This window comes from Eutrigla gurnardus (assembly GCF_963514095.1).
Source record: "Eutrigla gurnardus genome assembly, chromosome: 13".
Taxonomy (NCBI): Eukaryota; Metazoa; Chordata; class Actinopteri; order Perciformes; family Triglidae; genus Eutrigla; species Eutrigla gurnardus.
Genome location: NC_139936.1, coordinates 9,184,054 through 9,196,164, shown reverse-complemented (window position 1 = coordinate 9,196,164; position 12,111 = coordinate 9,184,054). Strand labels below are relative to the sequence as shown.

Genomic DNA, 12,111 nt, shown 5'->3' with positions numbered 1-12,111 from the left:
TGTGTACTTGAGATTTTCTGGGTACGCAAGATTCATTTGAAACACTTATTTTATTTGTATTTTTTTAAAATAGGGGGATTAAGCCACTGCAGTAAACACTAAATGACAAGCATTACTGGCAAAACAAATATGTAGTCTTATTAAACTGCGATGCACCCCAAAACCAAAGCATTAAAATATACAGCATAAACAGCAGCTGTGAATAATTAGCATTCATTTCTGTTAGATACACTTTCTCTGCATAAGTCATCAACATAGTTGGCATTGCATATATGTAGTATAAAAACATAAAAATCAGGAAATTCTTCAATCTGTAATGCCATAATACAGACTATTGTGTTTGATGGATATATACAGACAGGATAGTATATTATATCAATATACAGCTTGATAGAACAATATAAAAATAGCATGCCACTCTAAATCACACACTGAACAGTCTTCCTCTTGCAGAGATGTAAAAAACAAAGAGGAAAAACAGTGAGCATAAAAGAAAACGGCTTTGAAAGAGCCATACTCAAAATTTAAATTAGTTTCCCTTTCATATAATCCAGTAAAATAAACAGTGTACAACATTAAATGTGCTATGTTCAATGCAACTGTGGTCCGTTTGGCCTCGGTGCTATTCAAGCTGTTTTCTACATGTCTCCTACTCGCTGTGGCACTGTAACATCTTCTACAGCCAAACGCAACTTGAAATGTGTATAAAAAGTGAAACAGAATGAAATGAGTGACTCAATCTGGCTTGGGTTGAGTATGGCACACTAAAGTTCTTATAAATAGCAGATAGTGGTGCGGTGCAATTGTAAACTCAAGACTTGTGTTAGCTTTCATAAAAGAAATCACTAAAAATCAATTATGTGTGTGTGAAAGGATGGGTGCAATCAAGAGTGAAGACAGTGAGACGATGGTTCAGTGAGTTCGGAGCTTCCGTGGTAAATTAATCAGCATCGGTTGTCCATTTCTAGCACTTTTGTTAGCATGCACACACACACACACACACGCAGTCGTTCACCCCCGACACACACCAACATACAGCAATGTTTACCACGACTCACTCATGGGAGGTAACCAAAAGTAGCATGCACTAAAGAACAAAGGCACTGACACACAGACTGTGTGTGTTTTCTTCTTTTTTTTTTAAACCGTCATCATTTCTTGTTCTTCTCGATGACTCAGTATTTGGGTAAACTCTCTCTTGCATCGTCCAATCTGGCAAGAACCCACTGAAAATAAACAAGAACCAAAGTTAGAACTCATTTCTGTACAAACATTAACTGTGGCTGCAGGATGGACACATGCAGTAACTTTGAACGACACGACCAAACATGAGTTTGAGATAAACACGGCATATATATTGCAGCATAGGATTATATTGTATTTGTATAGCACCTTTCAACAACAAGGTCATTTAAAGTGCTTTACATAAAACATTAAAAGCATTGGAAAAAAAAACATTAAAAGAAGCAAATAAAATAAATAAAAACAAGAATATCAAAAGGAATAGAAATTACAGCTGAGGTTTGCAACATAGTCCCAATAGTCAACTCACCTTGGCTATCTCAGGAGTTTTGAAGTTTATGATCTTCCCAAACTCCTTGGCATGGAAGACTGACTTCACTCTCTCCTGCAGTACACAAGACATAGTGCAACAATCTGCTTAATGATCGTTTAAAACCTACTAGTAATCTGTAAAAACACAAGTCTCCTAAGAGGGAAAGGTGAGCTTCTCATGTACATTCAGTTGTAAGAGTTTGTACCTTGGCCTCGATGCGAAGTCGGCGGTCCTCTACAATCATTGGATCCTTGGTGAACTCTTCAAATAGATATTGCCATTCACAGGTCAATTGGCCAAAAGTGCCTCTGGTAACGAAAAATATTCCCCTTGAAAAGAAACACATCAAAAGGGTTAGACAAAGCAACCAATATCTGCTTTGAGGACTCAATAAGTATAAAATATACAGTGTCATTGATATATTTAAAGCAGCTTTTAGTAACAAACAGACATTTTATTTTACATACCACTTACAAAACACTACAAGGTTTAAAAACATACAGTAGTGATGATGTGGGATATACTGATTTCACATATTTACGGGTGAACATGAAGGGAAAACAAAATTAAAAGCACATCTCAAACACAAAAGGAGAAAGTAGCCGAATCAGATGCCAAAAACACTCACCTCTTGGTGATCATGAGGAAGTCGGACTCGTTGACCTTGGCATGAGCAAAGTATCTGTACTTGGCAAAACGTCCATTCTCAATTTTCTGACAAAAGAGAGTGAAGTGAGTAAATATTTAAACAAACAGCAAGACTTAAAAGCTACTGAAAGTCTGAAATATACGAAAGCATGAATTCAGATTTATATAAAAGTGAGTTTTCAACAACTGCATACGGTAAACAAGGGTGAGCTACCGTGGTTGTCTGCAAAAAGAGTATGTGTGGTGGTGAGGGAGGATGGGATGAAACAAATACAAAGACAATGGCAGGTAGAAGTTTAAAATGTGAGCAATTTATTGAGAACAAAAGGGAAGTGAATGACAGAATGACAAAAAGACGTAAAATAATAAAGAAAGTAGACAGATGTTTGTGATTTGACAATGAATGAATATCTAAACAAGGAGAAATGTTTGTGGCTTGTGAATATGAAAGAAAAATGTTAAGATAAAAAGTAGAAGTGATGGAAAAAATACACACAAGATAATAAACAACTAAAAACATAAAACATATAAAAACACACTTCCTACATTAATCAGAGGCCTTTCTTTGGTTGCTTTAAATCTTACAAAAGTGAACTTGAAACCACTTGAATCCAACTTGAACTCCAGCACAGACAAAAAACAAAACACTAACGCTACGCTAGTTTTCACCCTCATCCTCTGAGTCAGCTCTACGCCCTTCACTGTAGGCCAACCTCCTCTGTGGACACGACAAGAGACAAGAGTCAACGTCACAGCAAAGAGAACCAAAGCAAGTTTCTACCCAGACAGCTGAGCAAACCCACTCAGACCAAGGTGAGAGTGTGTTCGACCAGATCTCAGCTCTATCAAAGAATTATTGTGTTGGAGATGCCACATATTCTTTATATTTTTGTTTAAAAGACCTTTAAAAAGAGTATAAAATACGTGTAATCAATTCACAATTTAATTAATTACAATTGATTTGAATCCTATTTAACCAGCTACAACAGACACAACACACAAGCAAGTATTCATTCCATCATTAGTCCTATTTTTGGCATAAGGAGACTAAGCTGTAGCTAACACATCAACAAACACACAAACCTAGCCGAGGTCTAAAGATGGTGATAAAGATGGACGACAAATTTAAAGAAAAGCCTGAAAGCAATGATGGGAGAAACATCATTGATTGTTTGATGAGACTCCCACCCCACTCCTATCAGATAAGCACCAAATAAGGGACTATCCCGACAGTAGAATTCAGATATTTGTAAAATTCTTTACAAAGGAGCACAAAAGCTGTTCTTGAGATTGCTGTATTTTAATTTAATTTGTCACCCATCTGTAAATCTTTACTACGAGCCGAACAGTGTAGCTCTCACCTGACACTCGTAATGAGAAACTTCAACCCACTCCATCCAGCACAACTGCTCCACAATTCCAGCACAGAAAAAAAATGACCAACAGAAGCTCGTAGCTTAAACGAAGTAGAAATGAAACACTTCAAAGCAACAGCAAAATCTACAAATAGGAGAAAACGTTCTCTGATCCCACACCACTGGCTCTGAACCACAAACTGGGCTCATTGTTTGTATCACCTAACTGACTGTAAAGTCACAGAAAATGACACGATTCTGTCATTTTAAAGTGTAAGTTACATAGAGTCGTCCTCATCTCAGTTAAATAAATTACCAACTATTATTTGCCCAGGTCGGACTGCGGAGAGCTGAAGATGTAGAGACTTTGTCCTACCTGGAGCATCTGACTGCCGATGCCCTCCCTCTCCTTATATGGTCGTATGACTCCATCCTCGTGGATGAAGCGAGGAGGACGCAGAGAGGCAATGTCTTGTGAAGTCTCTGCTGCCCTGGAAACGAGAAAGACACACAGATGTGTTTTGAGACACAGCTTTCTTATAAACACACACAAAACAGTCACATGCAAACACATAAATAGACATAAATCTCTTCTTTCTTGGCCAAAAGATCAGCTCTAATAAAACTTTGTTTTTTGTTACTTTGTTACGTTTTTGTAAGTACTGCATGTCACAAATAATTACCTTCTAACTTATGCAAGCTTAATATTCTTTTGGTGTTAAACAGCCCTGTGATTCCACCGCACATCCACATGAATTGTCCGCTCAATAAGTAGCACATATGCAAAGATATACTGGTGTTGTAAAAATATGAACACTGCTGAACATCCATGGGAAGACATACACACAGAAATGAAATACCTCTTGATCCCTTGGAAAGTACTGCTGGCCATGTCAATAATGCCACCTGTCGGTCTGGCTACTGCACCAACAAGACCTTTCCCAACGCCTTTAAAAAAGCCTGCTGCGCCCTCCTTCTGTGCTCCTGCAAAATAACACATCATCACATTCATGAAAACTGAGAAAACTGGTATACTGTTCCACAAAACAACAAAAAACACAATTACATAGTACCAATTTTTAGTTTTTATGCATTATATTGGCCAACTCAATTTTCATATCATTAACGTGCCAAATGTTCTCACTCAAATCTGATCCGAGGATCCAGTTCAACATACCTTTAATCGGTTTGGTAACAATCCCTGTGATCCCGCTGACAAAACCCTGAGAGCAAAGCACAAAAGCATTATTATTAAATAGCAGCAATTCATTAATTATTCTTATGAGTCAATCTGTTGAATGATTAAATGACAATTGTACTTGTAAAACATGTGTAAAAGGTTTATTTTCTGCTGACTAACACACGTTTAAGTACGTACAGACACTAATCCCTTTCCACCCCTGGTCAGCCCCTCTCTCAGCCCACTGGGTTGTTTGTTCATAGCCTCTCGTCTCTTCTGCTGGTATTCCTCGTCCATTGTTATGGCAGCAACACCCTTTGCCATGGCACCTGTGATCCTGGAGGCCGCACCTGCTATACCCCCTGGAAGACACGTATGAGCCTTAATAGTGACACATTTAATATGTCTATTACTTCTGAAAAGACTCTTGTGGTAGAAACTGTTACTGTGTTATTCTCTGTCACTTCATCTTCTCTTCAAAAGGCAAGGCAAGTTAAGATATATATTTCATTACAGGTAAACTTGATGTGCTGATAAGATCAAACGTGAAAATCAAACGCACACAATTAATCAGAAGCTTGAGAAATCAGAAAGGTTTTCAGTTTACTTTTGAATAGACCTTAGATCTTAGGTCTCAAATTACTCAAATATAGCATTTGTCGACACAAAAAAATTAAAAAGAAGCAATACCGTGTTAAAAAATATCGATATACCTCAGAGGTATTATTCAGCTTTGTCTTAAAGAGATCAGACACCTAGTCACAGATATTGTTGAGTCCTGTACTTACCGACAGCTCCTCCCACCAGAGCCTTCACCCCAAGAGCCATTCCTTCAACAAACTCCTCCGGCCCTTGAATGGCTCCCTGGAAAACCACAGACAACAGTAAAACAAGACACAAAGACACAAAGACACAGTCTGCACTGTTGGGCAAAACAATGAGCACTAAACTCTATATTTCATTGAATGCCACAACGGTTTTGTGTTATTTTAGTGCTTATCAGTACTTGTATTACATTGCTACCTGGTAAGGCTCATAGAAGAAGGCTTCCACTCCCTCAGACAGTCCTCTGATCAATCCAAAAGGATTTCCGAGTACATCCAGGCCCAGGACCAGCACATACATCTGTTTAATAGCCTGAAATAGGAATATATAAATAACCATCAGCCCATCATATCCATGGTTTTGGTTTCATTCTCAGTTTTTCCATACTTAATGCATTAAGGGACACATTAGTAACACATTAAACCTTACCTGCTTGGAATAATGTCTGATGACCTCCCATTGTAGTTGCTGGGTCGTACAAAACCGGAAGGTCAATTCAAAGAAGGCCAGCCTGAAATCAATCACAGAATCGGTCAAATAGCAGGGACTCCTCAAACACAAACAAAAAGAAACGGACGCTACCGTGCGTGATTTGTGTTGCCAATTTAGGCTTTTGCACGTGTTCATACTTGAAGACAACGTCCTGCACATCCGTGAGTGTGGCGCCGATACTCTTCAGCAGCAGGTTGAGGGACTGGACGGGAATGAGCTCTTTATCTCGCTTCTCCTTCAGGCCATCTTCTCCTCCCGTACTCAGAGACAGACTCAGATGAAGCTGCACATAAAAAACACATGACAAAGCGTGGTCTGGTTTTAGACTCACAACAGAAATGTGCTACGTGGCTGGGTCTTGTGAACAGATTGTGATGCTGTTTTATTCCTGTTTTTTTACTACACAAATACATACATTATATGTACTGTACAAACCTTGATGGGGGAAATGTGGAAGTACTCATATAGGCTGATAGGAGAGGTGTCAGCAGCAGAGGCATGGTTTAGTTCTGTCTTGATATATTCTATGTCCTTCTCAAACAGTTCCACCTTAAGGAATAAGACAAGCACAGTTAAACAGGCACAAAAACACAGTCCGAATGGATGATTCTTCCAAGTCCATGAAGATTATATCAAAGTATCAGAGATTCTGAACAAAACACAGGGTATGTGAACTGTGTCAGGTATCTGACCTCCTGTTGTGAGCTCATGATGCTGGCATTCTCAGGTGTGAACAGGTCCAGGATGGCATACAGGAAGCCCAGATCGAGCTTCAGGTCCATCTCTTGAATCAACACCTTGAAGTACCTGAGGTAGACAAGACATTCCCATCACCACTTTCCAGCAAAACAAGAAAACAGTTCAATTAATATATGAAAATTCCAATTGTTTTTCAGGGGAATTGGATTGTAGGGAGCACATCAGAACAGAGTCAAACAAGGGGCAAAAAACAATTACTTGATGCGAGAGATATCGGAGTGCCCTGCTGTTCTGGTGACAATGCTGATATCAGTTAGAGGTTTGGGTTCTGTAATAAAAATAAAATCAGATTACAGACTGAAACATGACATATAAACAGCACATAATGCAGCGCTAACATGATGGCACACAGAGTGGATCAACAGACCTGCGTCCATGGTGATAGATTTTGGCAGTTTTACAGGGTAAAAAACATAAGGGAAGATGGCTCCTGGCAGCTGATTCTGGATCTGTAGGAGGAAAGCATACTTACTTAGAGCTATAAATGAATATGAATAGAAGAAAGGAAACTAAGGACTCAAGATGCAATAATGAACAAATGCTGAGAAAAGTCAATTGTATGACTACTGTAATATGGATGTGGATATACTGGATCTTTAAGGAATTTGTTTATATTTGACTCCTTTTTCACCTGGATGCGGTGGATTTGGACACGGTAGGCTCTCTGCCGTGGTGAGACGCTATACTCCACCTTCACCCCAGGCAGGAAGTGCCTCCGGAGAGGAGCATCACACGGCTGCAGCATCCGCATATCCATGGCATTTGGAGTAAAGGACACCTGGAGGACAGTTAATGATTATTTTCATTATTAAGTCACCACCTGCAGCTTGTCTTTAAAGTACATTTTATGAGTAAACAACCTACATGGGTAACATGAAATGGACAGCTTTCGTTTGTACATTTCCACATTCTATCCATCACTCGTTAGGAGTTCACATAGCAGAAGATACAGTATTTAGTCTCTAACCTGGTAGTTGTTTTCCAGGTCGACAATTTCGTGGTCTACAGGCCCAGATTCAATGTACTTTTTGAAGCGGTGCTCCAGCATCTCAGCTTCTTTAGTGCTCAGAGTCTTCCAGCGATGCTTCTTCTTTGGCTTTAATTCCCACACCACATCGGAGCTGTGGCAAAAAGGGGGAAACAAGAGTGTAAAGTGGATTTGGTTGCATTATTCCACAGTAACAACCATTTAACACTGCACCCACTTCTCACACACAAGTACATGCATTTTTAACTACCGTATATTTACAAAACGTACACATCACTATCTATGCCACAGCACATACACATTTTTTTTAATAGGCAGTGAGCCACGGTCATAACATGAACCTGGCCATGTTTTGGTCTTATGACATGTGTACACATGTGTACGTTGCTGGTTAACTACCTTGTGATGCCGATGAAAGAGACCTCCTGGCCGCTGCTGTTGTTGACCAGAGACACGCCCACATTCTGTAGCGACAGCATGATTTCCTGTTCGGCCAGCTGTGCCTTCTCGCTCTCACAGAGCATCTTGTAGATGTCTTGCTCCTCAGTGAACAGCACGACACGCTGGAGACCTTTGAATCAATAATAAACCCCAAATTAAGTAATACAGCAGTTGTGTTGTTAGTACAGGGCAATAAATAAATAAGCAATTGTGAGGATAATTCTAAGTGAATATAAGAATGAGTAAAGCAGAAATAAATAATGCATCTGATCGGGCATTTTAAGCCCCTTGTACTTTACCTTCATAAAAGGAGATGACGAACAGTTTCCGCTCATTGTTCATGTCCACACGCAGGTCCTAAAGATGCATGAGCAGACAAACAGATCAAACAAAAAATAAAATGTCTATGTAAACACTTGAGTCTTTGTGTAAGGTAACACGTTTTAGCTTAAATATTGCTTTAATGCTGAATGCAGTGTGATTCCTGCTATCTGTTGGAAAGGCAAAGTCAGAAACACCTGACAAGGTGAGAAGATGTCTGTTGAGGAAACCAATGAATGAATAATACTGTGTTATTCCCCAACCACAAACATGATTGTGTCTCAGGTATAGTACAGTACCTCTTCGCTTTTCAGCTTTCCACTATAAGTACCACACTTCCAGCAAAGCTCTCGGGACCCAGTGGGTTCAGTCCAGGTGTAGTGCACAGCTTTCCCAGCCTCCAGCTCCTCCTGCTCCGCCTCCTTTTGAGAGCTGCACACACATGAAACCCACCCAGACACACACATAATGTATATATCAGTAACATCACTTATAACAACCAAAAAAAGAAATAATATTCCACTGATAGGACACAAGACAGCAAATAATGCAAGATGGTGGTACAGTGAAACGGAGGACAATATAGCAGAGCCCAGCCACCAAGAATATACCGCCACGACAACCATCCAATCCAAAGTACCTGTCCGACAGAAAACACAAACGATTCCCATCAACACACAGAAAAATGACAGTATGACGGCCAAACACCGAAAAGTCCACAAAACCTCCACTGCAGAGATAAGGTTTAAAATACACATGTTCACTCTGATACTGATCTTGATTCGGACAAGACAAAGCAGACATAAGAAAAATGAAATAAGCCATAGTCTAAAGATGTAGATGGAAAATAAGAGAATAACAGTCAAGCAACGGAACTACTGAATAAGCAGGAAGTGTGTTTCCACTGTTAGAGTCCCATCCAGTCAGCAGCATTCAAGTATTTCTACAAGTAAAGATGGCTAAACACTTGAAAACAGATCAAAGGAACATAGTAAGAAAGGAGTAAATGGGTTTAGATGTCTAACCTGCTCCTTTTACTCTATCCCAATGGCTGTTAAATATATATATATATATATATATATATATATATATATATATATATATATATATATATATATATATATATATATATATATATATGTATGTATTTCTCATTGGTAAGGGTGAGGAGCAGATTACACAGACAAACCAGGACCAGTCTTCCTCTACTTCTCTTTACCTGAACTCTTTATCTGAGCACACTCTGCACTCACGTATGATGGCGGAGTAAAATGAGTGTGACATCAGCATTACGATGTCACATAACTATTTACGCACTGCATCATTTGTGCTTTTCCTCCCTCTTGCCTGCCCCATAAATTGTTCAGAAATATTTGTATATTTCATGAGTTTTGGAAGTGGTTTTATGTCGTATTTAATTCTTCCTGGGCTAGCCGTTTTAATAAGCATCTGAGGCCATTCTTTCTCTCTTTTTTTTTCTGAGTTCAGAGTGTGTCTCAAGAGTTTTCATATTTTTCTACCTGTCCTCCTCCTCCAGTGAGAAGGAGAGGTCAAGTATCTCGTCAGCCACCCACGTGGATTCTGTCCGGGCGCTGCATGACCCACAACACACAAACATAAATCGCTATCAGCAAATACACTGTTAGTTGTCATTAACTGTTTAAGGCTGCTGCAACGGGGGGGAAAAAAGAGTATCGTCATTCAGCAAATATGCAAATTACATATCAGTGAAATTGATTGATCGTGCGTGAAGAAATCATACTTTCTTGGTGAAATTCAAACTTGATATTTTTTATGCAAAGTCTTCATTTAGAAATAAAAAAAACTGAGAAATAGAAAATATAGAGATAAGCAGAAAAACTCAAATGAAAAATAAAACACATGCTGAATGAATCTGCATGGCACAACTGGCCTATCCTATTTTTGAGAACATTTCTGTTTACATTTAATTATGCACTTAATTATTCTTAAGGCGATGATGGCACAGTAATTCAAATGAAACTTGGAACACTTTGAAAAGCACATTCAAAGACAACACTTACACCACAAAACGCTTTGAAGTATAATTAAATAAAACAGTGGTAAATGTTATGCACACTTCAACTCAAGATAACAGGTTCCAAGCAAACAGAATATCCACGTTTGTTTAAGTATTTAAATCAGCTTCTGCCAAATGCAATATGTGGTGCCAATCCTTCTTCAAGCAAATACTTCAAATACATCTCGCTCCTTTTCTCATTCACTCCCGCTCTCTTCCTCCTTCCTGCATCTCAATCATTTGGATTCAAAGGATTATTAATTTCCCTGGTAGAACCCATTATGTCGCATGTTTGATTGTCCCCAGTCTGAGCCTATTTGCAAATACAAATGCACTGTTTAAAATGTTTATATATATGTCCTTTTAACTGTCCTCCTTTTTCTCACCTTTGATGGAACTGCAGAGTCTGGTCTTTTGTGTGGTTGATAATGAGGAAAGGGGCCGCGCCGTTGTGGTACTCAGAGAATCGGATTGTAGCAGAATGCTCCGACAAGTTCACATCTACAGTGATGCCACCCACCTGCAGAAATAACCAAATAACAATCTACATACTGGTATATATTTTAAGGCTTTCTGCAATGGCTTTGGCTCTGTAAATCAATATGAGTGCATTTCACTACAACAGATGGAAACAAGGTCTCTACACAGTGCATCTTGTCATGAATTACTTAATATGAAGGTACACTAATCTTTGTGTCTACTCACAGAATTGTCCAAGTGAAGCAATAAGCAGTTTTCTGGCCGTGTGAAGTCAATAGTCCGAGGAGGCAACAAACAACCTTCTACTTTGATCTTTAGCCGCTTGGTGTCATTCTCAGGCCAGAAGGGAATAGCTGACTAAATGTGGAATAAAAGAAAACATAATGTTGCACAGTAAATCAATCCTAATCTTTAAAGTCAAAAAGAATTGAAATGTTTACAACAATACAGTGTATTTGATAGCAGTATTCCCCTAAAAAAGCATGTGTGGGGAAAGACCGATGCAAACGATGAAGGCGATTGGCTCTGACCTGTTCTGGCTTAGCCTCGGTCCAGTTGTCCTGCCCTACTTCACATATGAAAACGCTGTGCTTGGTTCTGTTGACCAGCATGTAAAATGGAACGAAGGTCACGATGCGGGTCAGACTGAAACTGCTTGCATCTATCTTCACACCAACCTGAGTTCAGACAGACGTCACACAATTACGTTAAGTTATACACAAAAATCCACTCCAATAAAGCTGGCACTTTAAATAAAGCATGTATCACAGTAAGTTCAAATTCATTTATGTGTGAAAATCAGTAAATGTGGCAAAATCTTACCAAGTAATCTTTGAATCGGCCTTTGCATTTGACATCTCCATAGCTACCAACTGTATCCAGAGAGAAATCATCAGAGTGCTCACTGTCTGAGATCATAAGGCGGACCTGAGGGAATAAAAAGATGACATCAAATTCATATGCATTGAGAATATGTCAGTCATATGGATGTTTTTAACATCTTAATGTTCTAGTTTAGGCAAAGAAACA

The 12,111-nt window shown here is 39.0% G+C and overlaps 1 protein-coding gene across 2 annotated transcripts in view; it reads right to left on the bottom strand.

Annotated features, from left to right (window-relative positions):
* Positions 1-73: 73 nt before the first annotated feature.
* The window catches only part of vps13a (vacuolar protein sorting 13 homolog A), a 32,580-nt gene continuing 20,542 nt past the window's right edge, over positions 74-12,111 (bottom strand). Inside the window, exons 51-76 of one of the 2 annotated variants that reach the window (XM_084023988.1) lie at positions 11,905-12,009; positions 11,613-11,759; positions 11,308-11,439; positions 10,989-11,122; positions 10,085-10,156; positions 8,864-8,996; positions 8,543-8,600; positions 8,202-8,373; positions 7,782-7,935; positions 7,446-7,592; positions 7,182-7,263; positions 7,013-7,082; positions 6,748-6,862; positions 6,491-6,604; positions 6,193-6,338; positions 5,993-6,074; positions 5,762-5,875; positions 5,527-5,602; positions 4,937-5,100; positions 4,736-4,781; positions 4,419-4,542; positions 3,935-4,049; positions 2,184-2,269; positions 1,761-1,884; positions 1,553-1,627; positions 74-1,226 (exon numbers count right to left, since the gene is read on the bottom strand). In XM_084023988.1, coding sequence (XP_083880114.1) covers positions 1,176-1,226; positions 1,553-1,627; positions 1,761-1,884; positions 2,184-2,269; positions 3,935-4,049; positions 4,419-4,542; positions 4,736-4,781; positions 4,937-5,100; positions 5,527-5,602; positions 5,762-5,875; positions 5,993-6,074; positions 6,193-6,338; positions 6,491-6,604; positions 6,748-6,862; positions 7,013-7,082; positions 7,182-7,263; positions 7,446-7,592; positions 7,782-7,935; positions 8,202-8,373; positions 8,543-8,600; positions 8,864-8,996; positions 10,085-10,156; positions 10,989-11,122; positions 11,308-11,439; positions 11,613-11,759; positions 11,905-12,009 — 2,838 coding nt within the window. In that variant the 3' untranslated portion in view covers positions 74-1,175. The remainder of the gene's footprint in view (positions 1,227-1,552; positions 1,628-1,760; positions 1,885-2,183; positions 2,270-3,934; positions 4,050-4,418; positions 4,543-4,735; positions 4,782-4,936; positions 5,101-5,526; positions 5,603-5,761; positions 5,876-5,992; positions 6,075-6,192; positions 6,339-6,490; positions 6,605-6,747; positions 6,863-7,012; positions 7,083-7,181; positions 7,264-7,445; positions 7,593-7,781; positions 7,936-8,201; positions 8,374-8,542; positions 8,601-8,863; positions 8,997-10,084; positions 10,157-10,988; positions 11,123-11,307; positions 11,440-11,612; positions 11,760-11,904; positions 12,010-12,111) is intronic. The other variant, XM_084023989.1, reaches the window with a different exon arrangement.